The sequence below is a fragment of the Nyctibius grandis genome, chromosome 2 (genome assembly GCF_013368605.1).
Source record: "Nyctibius grandis isolate bNycGra1 chromosome 2, bNycGra1.pri, whole genome shotgun sequence".
Lineage (NCBI taxonomy): Eukaryota > Metazoa > Chordata > Aves > Nyctibiiformes > Nyctibiidae > Nyctibius > Nyctibius grandis.
In genome coordinates, this window is record NC_090659.1 from 79,299,884 (window position 1) to 79,313,361 (window position 13,478).

General features: G+C 38.4%; 1 protein-coding gene across 1 annotated transcript in view; it reads left to right on the forward strand.

Moving 5' to 3' along the window:
- The window catches only part of TBC1D4 (TBC1 domain family member 4), a 117,306-nt gene extending 105,655 nt beyond the window's left edge, over positions 1 to 11,651 (forward strand). Inside the window, exons 17-20 of the mRNA XM_068425221.1 lie at positions 2,604 to 2,763; positions 4,984 to 5,153; positions 7,482 to 7,658; positions 9,414 to 11,651. Of these exons, the coding sequence (XP_068281322.1) occupies positions 2,604 to 2,763; positions 4,984 to 5,153; positions 7,482 to 7,658; positions 9,414 to 9,632 (726 nt within the window). The 3' untranslated portion in view covers positions 9,633 to 11,651. The remainder of the gene's footprint in view (positions 1 to 2,603; positions 2,764 to 4,983; positions 5,154 to 7,481; positions 7,659 to 9,413) is intronic.
- The last annotated feature ends 1,827 nt before the right edge of the window (positions 11,652 to 13,478 follow it).

Consider the following 13,478-nt stretch of genomic DNA (forward strand, 5'->3'; position numbering starts at 1 on the left):
TGCTTTCTCTGCTATTTTGCTGTTCCTTTTCTTTTCCTCACTTCTCTCTCTTCCTTACGCCAAAAACCAGATATGCTTGCATCTGTATAGATGGAGTTTAAAAATAAATTTGAATTTATTTTTCTTCAGGCCATAAGCTCGTAGTTATAGATTGTTCTCTTGTCAAATCAAGAGTGACACCCAGTGGCCAGTCGATGTGCTCCACCGGCATTTGTGCTTGAGGCTGCTCTGTCTTGCCTCATCGTTTGCACCTCTTTTCTCTCATCATCCCCTGCGCCACCTCCTCCAACACAGAGAGAAAACAGATGAATTTTTAATCATTTGGTTTGCTTATGAAATGATGCATGCTCTGCAATATTGGTCTCTAACAGCTAGCTATCGATACTCAGGGCTGCTTAGGAAGGACACGGAAAATCTTTCAGATCTGTATAAACTTCAGGGTTTAAAGTTTGAGGAATCTTTTACCTTGAGATGCAACTGTTCACTGATTTAAATAACTATATGCTATAAGCCCCTAGTATTATAAAGGGATATACCACTGCTGAGTTAAAGCTTGTAATCCATAGTGGAGAAAGAGAAAACTAAGAGATAGATACAAGAGTCTCTTTGCCCCATGCTCCCTGCACTGCAAGCACTTTTAATTAACTGAAAACTTAAGGGGGAGTTTCAGTTTACTTTTCATGACCAAGAAATTGTATGTGCTTACTCTAAAAATGATAAAGAGGAGTGTTTTACTGTGGATGTAAGTATACTATAACAAGTTTGTTGTTATGAATTAAGGGTGAACAGCCATAAAGAGCATCATTCTGCCTCTTCCCTGTCCCATTCCCCCCCCAAAATATGTTTTGAACCAGTGGGGGTCAAAGTGTGATAAATGCATGGTTGTGGGATTTTTTTTCACCAAGAAGATGCTCTCTTAGTGTTTGTATGTTATACTGCAGTTGTAGACTTTGAATAACAGCTGATGGTTTGAGAGCATTCAGATGTCCAAGATTTCACCTTTTGATTTACATGAGTCTGAAACTTTCATCATCAGATGCTCTTAAGAAGAATACATTTTAAGTTTGAGAAGGTTTACTGCTTATAGTACTGTTTGCCCTTTAAATGAGATGACCTCTCTTTCCCTACAGTTTGCTCCTAGGTGGTTACCCAGTCTAGGTAAAAATACAAAGTTTTGTCTGCTCTAGACAAACTAGACTATTGATGTCTTAGAGGATCTCACTAAAGCCTAACCCTTTGTTTTGGTTTTTAACAGGAGTAGAGCTCTTGCAAATTCTTTCGCATTTACAGTACTGAAACACAAGTAAGCTTATATGCAGAATTAGCTTCTGTCCTGTAGAAGAAAAATGTTGGATGTTTCTTTGGGATAATGAAAACTGATTTGACTTATTTTTTTAATCGCTGTCTGGAAGAAGTAGTGATCTAGATTCTTAGTTCTTAATGAACTCATCCAATTGGTTTACTGCCTCTGTGATACTATTCTAATTTCACATGTAAATGTGTTTTTATCGACACGGTCCAAACTGTACTTAATTAGTATCTTTGGCAATTAAAGCAAGTACTGAAATGGATGCACAAGTTTAGCTAATTTCCCTGAATGAGAAGTGGTCTGTCTGCTTGCGGACACTGCTGACTTTAGATAGAGAGTTTCAAGTGCAGTCAGTTGGGAAGGGAAGAATCCTGATCACTAAAAGTAGGAAAGTAGCTGGATCCAATAAGTCATTTTCTTTTCTTGTTGAGGATTCAGCTTAAACATAAGGCACTGTTGATGGCCAAATTGGGTCTGACAGCTAATCAATATATGTCTGCTTCTCATCTTCTGCTTTCCAAGAGAAGCATTGCTCTGTACTGTGAGCAGCTTACTGTGCAATATAAACTATCAAAATCACAAGGAAATAATTTGCCACAGAGTAATATTTTTAGCAATGAATAGCAACTGTTAACCACTTTGCTTTGCAACCTTTTACAGATTGTATAGTAGCAATTTTGCATCAGTATCTTAAATTTTTCTGCACCACTGGCATGTGAGAGGTGTGCTGGGAAATATGTTTGGGGTACACCTCTAATGACCCACCATGTCTACGGTACTCTGTGGATACAGAAGCTGTCTAAAGTGATGATTGTAGTGTAGGAGTTTTAAATTCAGGAAGAATATGGCCACGTTTCAAAGGATGAAAGCTGAAATGTGTATATTTAGCCAGAAATAGCACAACTCTGTAATGGAGAGTTTTGACATCTTGGAAGAGGTACTTCTATTTTCATTGCTGCAAGACTGAAAGTTCTGGTTTGTTGATAAAGTTAGATCAGTATATCCTCTTCTTACCTCAAGCCTGTGAATCTGAAATGATACTTCATTAATTATCAGGTTCAAACTGTTCTTTGTTATTGAGTACTGTGTTGGTTTTAATTCATTAGGGGTGGGTTGTTTATATGTGAGTAGATATCACTCAAGGCCCTAGGCAACAATTAAGCTTCATTTTACAGTGCCATCTGTACTGGAGTTAATTTCCCTCGAGTGAAATGTGAATGGTTTGGAAAACTGAGTAAAGCTGAACTTTTCTTTCTGTACTTCCTTCTCTCCCCAACCCCCTCATGCACTGTAGATTCAGATGTATCAGCTCTCAAGGCTTCTTCATGATTATCACAGAGACCTGTATAATCATCTTGAAGAAAATGAAATCAGTCCCAGTCTTTACGCTGCACCATGGTTTCTTACACTGTTCGCATCTCAGTTTCCATTAGGATTTGTAGCCAGAGTATTTGGTAAGAAAGTTTATTCTGTTGCAATAATAAATTGAACAATGTTGTCCATTGTGTTTTGAAACTCTCAGGGAGTAGTTTTCTACATACTAGGGACATTTGGGGTGACTGTTGTGGGTGGCAAGTAGCAACGCTCTTCATGGTGGGATGTCAGCTCCTTTTCAAAGAGGAAAACTGAAATGTATTCTTTGAAATATCAGACTTGAGCAATTAAGTATATCTGCTGTTAGTAGCCAAGAGACTTCTGAAGTGTGAACAGCAGGAAGCTTATTGTTGCGGATGTATTTTATGCATCAAGCATTCAGTCTATGTCTATAAAAAAGTTCATATAGTTCAACTTGTAAATTGAAAAAAGAGAATGCATTGGTTTTCAAGAAGTGTTTCTAAATAACTGATTCTAAAGTGCTTTCTAATAAAAATTTAAGTGAACTTGAACTTAAAGGCTATTTCATGTATTCATGTATATATTGAACCGTTTCCTAGGCTTAGTATGGCTGTTATTCCCTTTAGATAGTTATTCCATGATATAGCCTCTTTAGATAACGTCTAATACAGAAGCTTAAATATTGATTGTGCCTTGTAGTGTTGACAGTATCAACATGTCAAGTACTTGGTTTTGTATTCTTTTATTGTCAATAAGAACTCCCAGCTTAATCAAATCTCTAGTAATGCAGCTTTATTTATTTATTTATTAATGTAAAACTCACTGCACTCAGATATGCACCAAGAAGCTAGGAGCATATGTCACGTACTTCCTCTTAAATCAGACTATTTCCATTTCATTTTTCTGTTTTCATATGGCACCTTTTGTCTTTTCTTAAGAAAGTCAACCTGACTTTTGTCTCATGTTTTGTTGCTGGAGTGTGTTAGGTTTTTAATTTCTTTGGTGTGGTGGTTTAGGGGGGGAAGAGGTGTTTGGTTGGTTGGTTTTGGTTTTCATTTTTTTTGACCTAATGATTTCTCCATTACAGAGTTGTTTTCCTTTTACAGCAAACTTTCTCTGACTGCTGTTTGGGTGAACAAATGATGGGTGTATCTGTTTTTCAGTGGTATTCACGTGATTGGCACATGTCTTTTCCAGGGGGATTATTAAACTCTGGGACACTCAAGCATTTGGTTTTTTTTTTTTCCTTTTTCTTTTTTTTGTCTTCAGTAGGCTTTGAAGTTGGAAAACAAATTTTTTAAGGGTGGGGAGGGTCAGTGTTCATTTCTCTGTAAATGAGCTGAGCAAGGCACGTTCCCATTTTAAAACTCAAAAGTCACTTTGTTGTTTTACTTCCCAGTGCTTTGGATTCCTGCGTCTTCAGTGTCTTGTGGGCCATTGTTGCATACCAGGAACAGATGGTTAATGTTTACCCATCACACATCATATAGTTATATTTATGCTGCTTGAATGTGCATCATAGACTTGAGAAGGGAGACTTTTAGGAACCGTGTGAGTGAGGTGGTTGCCTCACCTGGTGCTACCCTGTGATACTGGATTAGGGCCAAGGATGACCTCTCAGTATCAGGATCAGAAGTTGAGTTTGTTCCATTGTGTAGCCCTGCTCTTGGTGGTGTGACAGAGCCAACAGCACAGGAAGGTTATTTGAACTGCTTAAATGCTGTGTTCATCTCAGTAACTGCAAGTCCACCACTGAGTGGTGAGACTGAGTTTCTAGTTGCTACAATCAAGTTTCCAGTTTCTGTGCAGTCTGTGTCTACTGACTTCTGCAGAGCCTGGAGTTTCCCCTCACATCCACATAATTATGCCTCAAAGTAAGAGTTTGGGGTTTAAATTACAGCCAATGTGATCACTACTATGGATTTTGAAAAAAAGTATGATTGGTTATGGAATCTACATGATTATTTTTTAAGGACTAGCTTCTGCCTGTAGAAAACAGTAAAACGTCCATACTTTGTTGTGACCCACTTCCCAATTGCTTTTCAGTGTTAGATGCACTTAAGAACAGTTAGCAATTAGTTAACAGTCTATAGTCTACAGTAGGCAGTAATGAAATGCTTATTGCAGATAACCGTTACAGACATAACAAGCATGTGATATTTTCTTTAATGTTCTCTCACATCTGTAAGATGACAGAAAATCCTTTTATATGCTTTAACATCATGTTCAACTAAGACAGATTGCAATTCTCCTGAACTGAATAAATCTGCTGTATGATTGATTAAAAAGAAAAACATCCCAGCAAAAACGTATATTTATCCAATGATTTTGTTTTTTAGACATTATTTTTCTTCAAGGAACAGAAGTCATATTTAAAGTAGCACTGAGCCTGCTTAGCAGTCAAGAAACATCTGTAATGGGATGTGAGAGTTTTGAGAACATTGTTGATTTTCTTAAAACCACTATTCCAGATATGACTCAGCCTCAAATGGAAAAAATTATTACCCAGGTAAGGTTGTTTTTCTCTTTACCTTTCCCCCCACCTATTTAGTTTAATTTTAAAAGATCGTGCCTGAGGTATATATAGAAGTCTTCTCAGTATGTTCCTTTTGGTTTGAAATGCAAAGGAGTCATCTTCCCAGTAACTTATATAGAAATAGGATATGAGCTATATCAATGGGTTTTGAACTGCAATTTTAGCAAAACTTTATTTGCAACCTCAAGGTTTAGTACAAAGGTGCCCCAGCTATTGGGGAAACATGACTTAAAATCCTGCAAGTTAGGAGGTTGGTGAGGCCCTTTTTTAATGATCTGTATTAAAACAAGGTCAAGCAAGCTTTTGCTGTTCTGTTGCATGGGTGGCTCCTGTCCTTCTGGGGATCACTTTTAGGGTGCGCTCGTGCAACTCCCCCTTCTCAGCTCAGCCCTGTCTTTGGAGAGATCACATTTGGCAGGTGCTTGGTGCCAGAGGTAAAAGGCCTTCAGGACTGATCACTGTCTTTCTTGAGTAAGGGAAAGGAGGACTGGAGTAGTATTATTTCATCAGTATCATTGCAACTTTGTGGCAAAGAGTGAGAATAGAAGAGAAACAAAGAATTACTGATGCTGATATAGGTAAAGCACCTGCTAAAGCTTCTTGTGAAATACTGTCAGTGGCCGGGATCTTCGTCTTTCTACATCCTCTCCCTCTGCATTGAAGCTGCAAATTGAAATGAGTCTCAGTGTAGTACCTTAACTGTGAACCTGTGAGCAGTTTTCCCTTTTCAGGTGGCAGTTCAGAGAGAACAGAAGTTCTCTAGAAAACCATCCCCATATGCAGGATTGCAGTTAACACTGATGCATTACTATGGCTTGGTTGATGCTTGGATGTTTCAGGTGCTGTCAGTTAAGAATTCATTTTTAGATGACATGTAAATCTTAATTTCCTCATTGCACTGATTGTGATTGCCATGCTAAACCTGTGTCAGGCACTTTAGTGCCTGTCTTCACAACTCACTGATTCTGGCAATGGTAGAGATGGTAGTTCAATATTTTTGATACTATTAGGAAACTAAATCTCTGTTCTGTGGTCTGCATGGGTTGCAGATCAATGATGCTGTGGTGAGCATGGTAGAAGTGGCTTTGTGCAGAGCCAGGTCTGATTGAATAAAGAATGGGTTATATAGCCCGAGTGGAGGTGGACGTGGTTATACGCAGGTCAGCTCAGCTCTGAGAGGAAGGTCGCCTGCTTGCCCATGGTGTGGTCTTATGCTGGAGCAGCCTTCTGGTTCTCTATTCAGGTGTAGTCTGCCTATATTGTATTGCTTCTACCTAGACTGGCTGCAGGTGGAGTCGTTTGATTGTCTCAGTGTTGCGATTTCCAGAATCGTCCTCTTACAGCAGATAACGAAAGAAAAATGTAGACTTTATGCAGGACTGTAATACACAGATGAAGAATTGACCGGTTATCTACATAGAGGAAAATGGCACTTGCCCAGCTTGAACACCATATGTAATTTAAAGTTTTATCTCATTTGAATAACCTGAAGGACGGTGAACATAATTCAGAACTTGTTTTGTTGAGGGATTTGTGTGTGTCTTTTGTTGATGTAATGTTTGTGATCTCTAGAACGAGGAACAGAATTAATGTCACTGTAGACATCCTTCCCTTCCTACTCTAAACTGTTTGGTAAGTTTGAGAAGGTGAGAGGCTGTGACTAGATGTATAAACAGATAAGGGTCATATGGTCCCATCACTGCTAGATGCTCTGTTCCATAGTCTTCACGACACTTTGTCACCAAAGCATCCCAATAAGAAAGCCGTGTATCTTCATGCAGAGAGAGAGCACAGGGAAACTGTAAACATGAAGAGTGTTTTTATAGAAGTCTATAAATGGGCACTGGGAGTCAAGAGAACTAGTTTTGAAGGTGGAGATCTGATAATTCCTGGATTATTCTTCCTCATTGTGTGATCCTGCTCCTGTCACAAGCTGGTGAAACTTGAATTTAAAAGTTTCTTCTTTAACTTAATATTCCTGAGAAAGAGGTGATAAGACTTGGTCATATTATAAAATTCTTGGGTTAAACAAGACTTTTCTGCTGATACATCTGATAGTAAGAGATGGTATTTGGTAATTATAAAAGTGATGATGCAATTTATTCTAAGTCTGTGATTTATTTTGGCTACAATAAGAACTCTAGATGCTAAAATACTCTTACTGTAGACTTCCCTTTAAAATACTTTTTTGAGAGGAACAGGAAAAAACATTAAGTTAATCAAACAGAGTTGCCTCTTAGGCAGTGTGGAATAAGTGCTCTCTATTGTAGTTAATAAAAATTATTTTTCCTCTCATGGCAGGTGTTTGAAATGGATATTTCAAAACAGCTCCATGCCTATGAAGTAGAGTACCATGTTCTGCAGGATGAACTGCAGGAAAATGTGAGTCCCTGTGATGAAGGTGAACCCCTGGAGAAGCTGGAGAGGGCAAACAGTCATCTGAAGAGACAAAACATGGATTTGTTGGAGAAGCTACAGGTAAATGACTTAAGATCACAAACTCTGAAGAGGTCATCTCTGTGATTCAGCCAAGAGAGATGTGTCTTGTTGAAATGTGCATGGGAACTCTCCTATCTGCAAGACCTTATGCAGTTGACCAGTTCTCTCAGTTACAGTGATTTACCTCTGGTAGACATATTTTTAACTCCTTTGTCATTCCTTGGACTATTCCCTCTTGATTTGGATTTCTTTTTCTCAGAATATCTCTACCTTTATCTCCCATAAAACCTGTTGGCAAAATTTTCTGTATCTTGCTGAAAAATAATTTCTCTGTCCCTTCATCTCTTTGCTTCCCTATTGGAAATAATCCATAGTGCAGTAGGCTGGCTTTCTCCAGACCTTTATAGGCAGTACTGTTCTATTCCCTTCTACTGAAGGTCATAGGCCTGCTTTTGAGAGGTGGTCTCTCCTAGCAGACTCGAACACAGCTGAGTGCCGACCAGACTTTTCCTAATTAAGTCATGCTTTAGAAGTCTTTGCTTGCTCCTTCACTATTCACCCTTTCTCCCATAGCCTGGCCAAGACTTGTTACATGTTTCAATATGTATTTTCTTGTATTTTCCTGAAAGACAAGCTCTTCTTTTTGCATCACCAAGCCATTTCTTGTTATATTTGTTGAGTTGAACAAGCATTGGGAAATGCTCAGAGAGCACCTTCAGCTTCTGAAACCTGTAAATAAAAGCAGGGAAAAAAGGAAAGATCAAGTTCTCATTATTGTTGTGTTTATGGGCTTAAGGGTACTGTGCTCTGTTCTTTTGATATTGAAAACAGGGATCACTTGCTTTTTTACTATTATTATTTTTGCTTTATTATTTTTTATTCATTTATTTATTTACTGCTACCTGGGCTTTTACCTCTGTTCTGAAAATGCACCAAGGGCCTAGAATAATTATGAGTGACTCTCTAGTTATGAAAGGCTCTGTGGAAGCTCTTCTGTTGTTCCAGACTGCTGTACTGTAATTCATCTTCCTCAGTTCCTTAACCTCTTCATCTTCTTGTTTGTATAGCTTCTTCATGTGTTTAAGAAAAGACTGGACATGGCACTTAGTGCCATGGTCTAGTCGACAGGGTGGTGTCAGGGCAACGGTTGGACTCGATGATCCCTGAGGTCTCTTCCAACCTGGCTGATTCTGTGATTCATTCCTCTGCTTGGGCCCTTTCCTAGGAATGGTCAGATTTCTCCCACTTCCCGCAGAGAGACATTTGCTACTGCTGAGGTCCAGGGTTTCTGATTACTAGTCAATGATATTTTTTTCAGAGCAAGCTGTAGGTCTTTTATTGGAGAACAGGGAGCTCTGCTTCTAGACTTAACATTGAGGTTCCCTCTCCCTCTAATCTCTCCATCCGGCTAATTTACTTTATTGCATAGGGTTCCCATTGCTCCATCACTGTCAGGCAAGTCATCTCTTCCAGTGCTAGTCCAGCTGCTGATTTCCTTTTTCTCCCTGCAGCTTCAGTCCCTTGTTTCTCCCAACTGTCCCTTGCTTGCTGCAACTTGCATGTCTGCTTCTCTCTGTATAGCTTTCAGAAATCCTTCAGATTGATCTGGCCACTATAAGGAGATTCTGTGTATGATACACAGTAGGCATTCCTTGTATCATCTGCCTACACAGATGTCTTTTAGAAACATCTGTGTAATTAAGTTCTTTCCTTAACATATAGCATATCATAATATAAAAAAAAAGTTATTCAGAACATCTCCATTTATTATAAAGATAATGTTATTGTTTACAGGTTGCTCATGCTAAAATTCAGAGTCTGGAATCCAGCCTGGAGACTATTTTGACTCGAGAGAACAAAATGAAGACTGTAATTCAGTCCCTGGAACAGGAGAAGATAACATATCAAAGGACTCTTGAGCAGATAATGAAGTATTTGCCAACAGAAGCGTTGTCTGACTGTGAACTGCTCCTGAAAGAAGTAAACTACAATCCAAATAATAAAATACAATAAGGAGTAAGCCATAAACCAGGGTTTTCTGAGCAGCAATTCTTCAAAAAAAGGGAAAGAAAAGAGGAGTATGCTGCTTTCAAAGGACTTAGCAATAGGCAATGGTATTATCCAAAACTAGTGCTGGGACATTCATAGCTACAGCTGGGCCTTCAAATGTCAGTATGCAAATTCAGGCTATTAATTTTTTTATGATTGTGTAAATAAAACACAAGGGGGAAATAAAGGATTCTCACATGTAAGTATGATGAGTAGATGTATATTTAGAGTTGACCTAAAGGAAAAGAGAAATTTCAGTAGTCAAAGCCAAGATAATGGTGATATACAAATTCACTCTGGATGTGCTTGTCTTGTAGTGAAATGAGGACAGCGTGTCTTTATATATATGTATGTTGAATAATACTTGAAGAAAAAAAAAGAATGTAATTTTCCCTCCAAAGAGCAGCACGTTTCACATCTTCTGTGAAAAACTCATGCATGCCTCTCTTAATTCTACTGACATTGTGTGCACAGACCAATAAGCAGAATAAGTATCATGACTTGGTGCGTGCAGAAAGAGCTCTAGTGCCATCCGCTGCCTGGGCTGTACCAGTCAGCAATGTAATTCTGCATGCATGTTGGAACTGGAAACAAAAAGCATTATGTCATAGCTCCACCTCCATAACTTAGAGCTAAGAAATAGTTATCTATACACACTGGCAGAACTTGTAAAGGCAAGAGCTAATGGTGACTGCTGCTTCCTTCCTGGCCTGTTTGCTTCCACCTGTCCTGGGGTTCGTCATGATGACAGGAGGAAGGAAGCAAGGCTGTAGGGTGGTATTTATTCTGACGCTAATTTTCCACAGGAGACTTGCTGTCATAAGAGTTAGGCGTGTAAGAGGTTCTCATTTAACCAAAGAAATAACTGCAAGAAGCCTTGTCTTGTTGTAGTAGGAGCCCGAAAGCTGTCCTTAAATTTTATTTGAAGAGAAAATTGGGGAGGGTTGCAGGAAGTTGAGCATAAGTGCACGAGAGAGGACCAAGCGAGTTTCAAATATTATGTACCTTTCAATTTTCATGTACACAGTGGATATAAATTTCAAAGGGGATTCTGAAGTACAGGTGCAGTTTTAGTAATGCTTTACAGGTTATTCCTGTTTTAATACTGCTTTGTGGTCTTCTTTTTAAAACAAAAGTCATGAATTTATGTGTTCTAGACAGTAGGTGAGGTAAGCTCTGATCATTTCAAGGGAGAAAGTATGTTTATAAAGGTATAAAAAGATGCATATAGATTTGAAAATGTTTTTGAGTGTAATTTTTGAGGAGGCTTAGACAAATGTGAAATAGGCATGTATTTTGGAGTGCAGGTCTGAACTGTTAATTGAGTGTTACAGTGGTTCATGTTATTTCCTACCATTTATACTGTATTTCAGGAAACACTTATTTTAGTAAGAAAAACAATTAAGCAAAGTGCCAAATCCAGCAGTGTCTTTATGCATAAGATTGTCCAATTTAGAAAGCAAGGACTGAATATCACTGCTTTCTAAGTATTATGCTTTATGTTAACATAAAAGTGAGGAACAACAATGCTGATTTGTTGCACGCTGCTGTGGAACTTAGGGGCTTGGGGTCTCCTGGGGTTTTTTTGTTGTTGTTTTTTACTTCTATGGTGTTTTATTTGATTAAAGATGTTGATTTACTTAACAGTCTTTCTTTTTACAGTTGGGGTGCAAGGTCTTAACACTGTGTATAAAATTATGTGGAATCTGTCTAGATATTTCAAGTATATTGTATTGTACTGGGGGGAAAATGCAAAGTGAGAAGACAGTTCTTTGCGGTTTTGTTCAGAGTAAGTTTTAGCTGATGTGTACATTCAAAACCAATCCCAGGAACTGCAGTAGTGTGTATTACAAAGAATCAAGGTTATTCAGATACATTTTTTTTTTTTTTTAAGATGCACTGAATGTGCTTTATCCTCTGTTTCACTTACAAAATTTTTCATGTAATGCCTGGAGAAATTCCAATAAATGTCATTGCTGCATTTCCCATGCCTCTAGCTAGCTTTATTTTTCTACACTTCCAAGTACCAATCTCATTCTGAATAGTACTGTTTACATGAAAGATGAAAAGGATCTGTTTAGTTTCTGGTTGTGGGGAAAAAACCCACAGGGTTTGTAGAAGGACATGGGGAGGATAGAAATTCTTATTGGGGAAAATAGTCTTGTGTTTTTCTTAACTAAATATTAAATGACTAAAAGGTATTTTTCTGCAGCAGTTCGTTTAGTACGTATGCATGTTGAGAATAGTAATTTGATGAACTCTATGATGTACATCTAGCTGGGGAGGAGGACACCATATCAATCATAGGAATATCATAGGACACAATATCATAGGAATAAACTACAGAAGTAAATCACAATGAGATAAGTGCCTCATGACATTAGGTCATTTGTGATAGCATTTGTATTCTGAACACAAGTGCGACTTATAACTGGGTATCTCTAGGGTATCTACCTTGAAGTCTACACTCAAGCAGGTATGCTCCAGACCATCTTCAGATGAATAACCAGCAAGATTATCTAGAAGACTGTAAATGGTGTGTGTGTTTCTGTCCATCTGTTTGTCTCTCTGTGTCTATCATACATGTAACTTTACAGCTCTTCTGTCCTGGTTGCAGTTATGCAACTGTGAAGAGGGAAGCCAAAGGTGCAGTGGGCCAGAGACAGAGCTGCAAGGATATTTGCTTGGGTGAAGGGATGGTTCCTGGATTTGAACAAATTGCCCTTTTATTCCTAGATCTTATTTTTCTGTTTGGAAAAAAAGTTTTCAGAATAAAGGTATTGTTCTGTCTGAGCTAAGCACAACGGTGCTCTCAGTTTTTGCAGTCAACTTGTGGAGAACTAACTTGGGAGGAAAAAGTATTTGCTGTTCTCAGGAACAGCTAACTTAGACTGGTTTCTGCTGGCAGAGCACTTTTTAAAAGTCTGGGAAGAGATCCATCCTTTTAGCTAGGAAACTTGCTTGTAAATGAAGAGTACCACTTGCCAGGAATACAGTTGAAATAGATCAGCCTGGTAGGAAGGGCTAATGTAGGGAGCTCTCTGGTATTTGCATCTTTTATGGATGGAAAACTTGGCCAGAAAATGGTGGTATGGGGTGTTGGGGTTTTTTCCCTCTCCTAAAAAGGAGAGTATTTATTTCTCTCCTAAAAAGAGGAAGATTTATTTAAGATGCCTTTAAGTTGCATTTTGTTCACTTTTCTCTAGAAAAGCATTGGATTCTACTGAAAAATCAGTCTCCTGATAAATGTCATGTTCCAGTCAAAGCCCTGACTTGAAATCACAAATCTAGCTGATCTTAAGTGGTTTGATTATGCCCTCTTGAACATGACACTGCTTTGTTTAATACCACTACAAGAGAGCTGAACAATTTGTAACATAGGAAAGAATTCCAGCGGTTTGGTCCAAGAATTTGATACTACTACTATGATCCAGAGGGTCTACATTTGGACACTTAATCTAAACCTAAAACTACATTAGGTATTAGTGTGAATAGCCTTTTGTGTGTTGAGGTGAATAGCCCCAGGCATTGTTAATAGTGATTATCCGCTCAGTCTTTGTAGTCATAGATGGGTCTTGACAGGCATGTGCAGGCCGTAACATTTCAAGCTTTACGCCAGGCTACACCATCCATTTGAAGAATTGTAATTGATTCTGTATTGCTGTAGTTCAGTTTTTACTGTCAGTGTTAGCTATTGAATGCATTTAATGTATGCTTTGCCTTCCTTAAGTCTTTATAGTGACTAGAAAGAACAAAATTTTTCTTTTCCAAAAAGGCATTTTGAATACTTAGCTGTATTCTTCCTCCAGA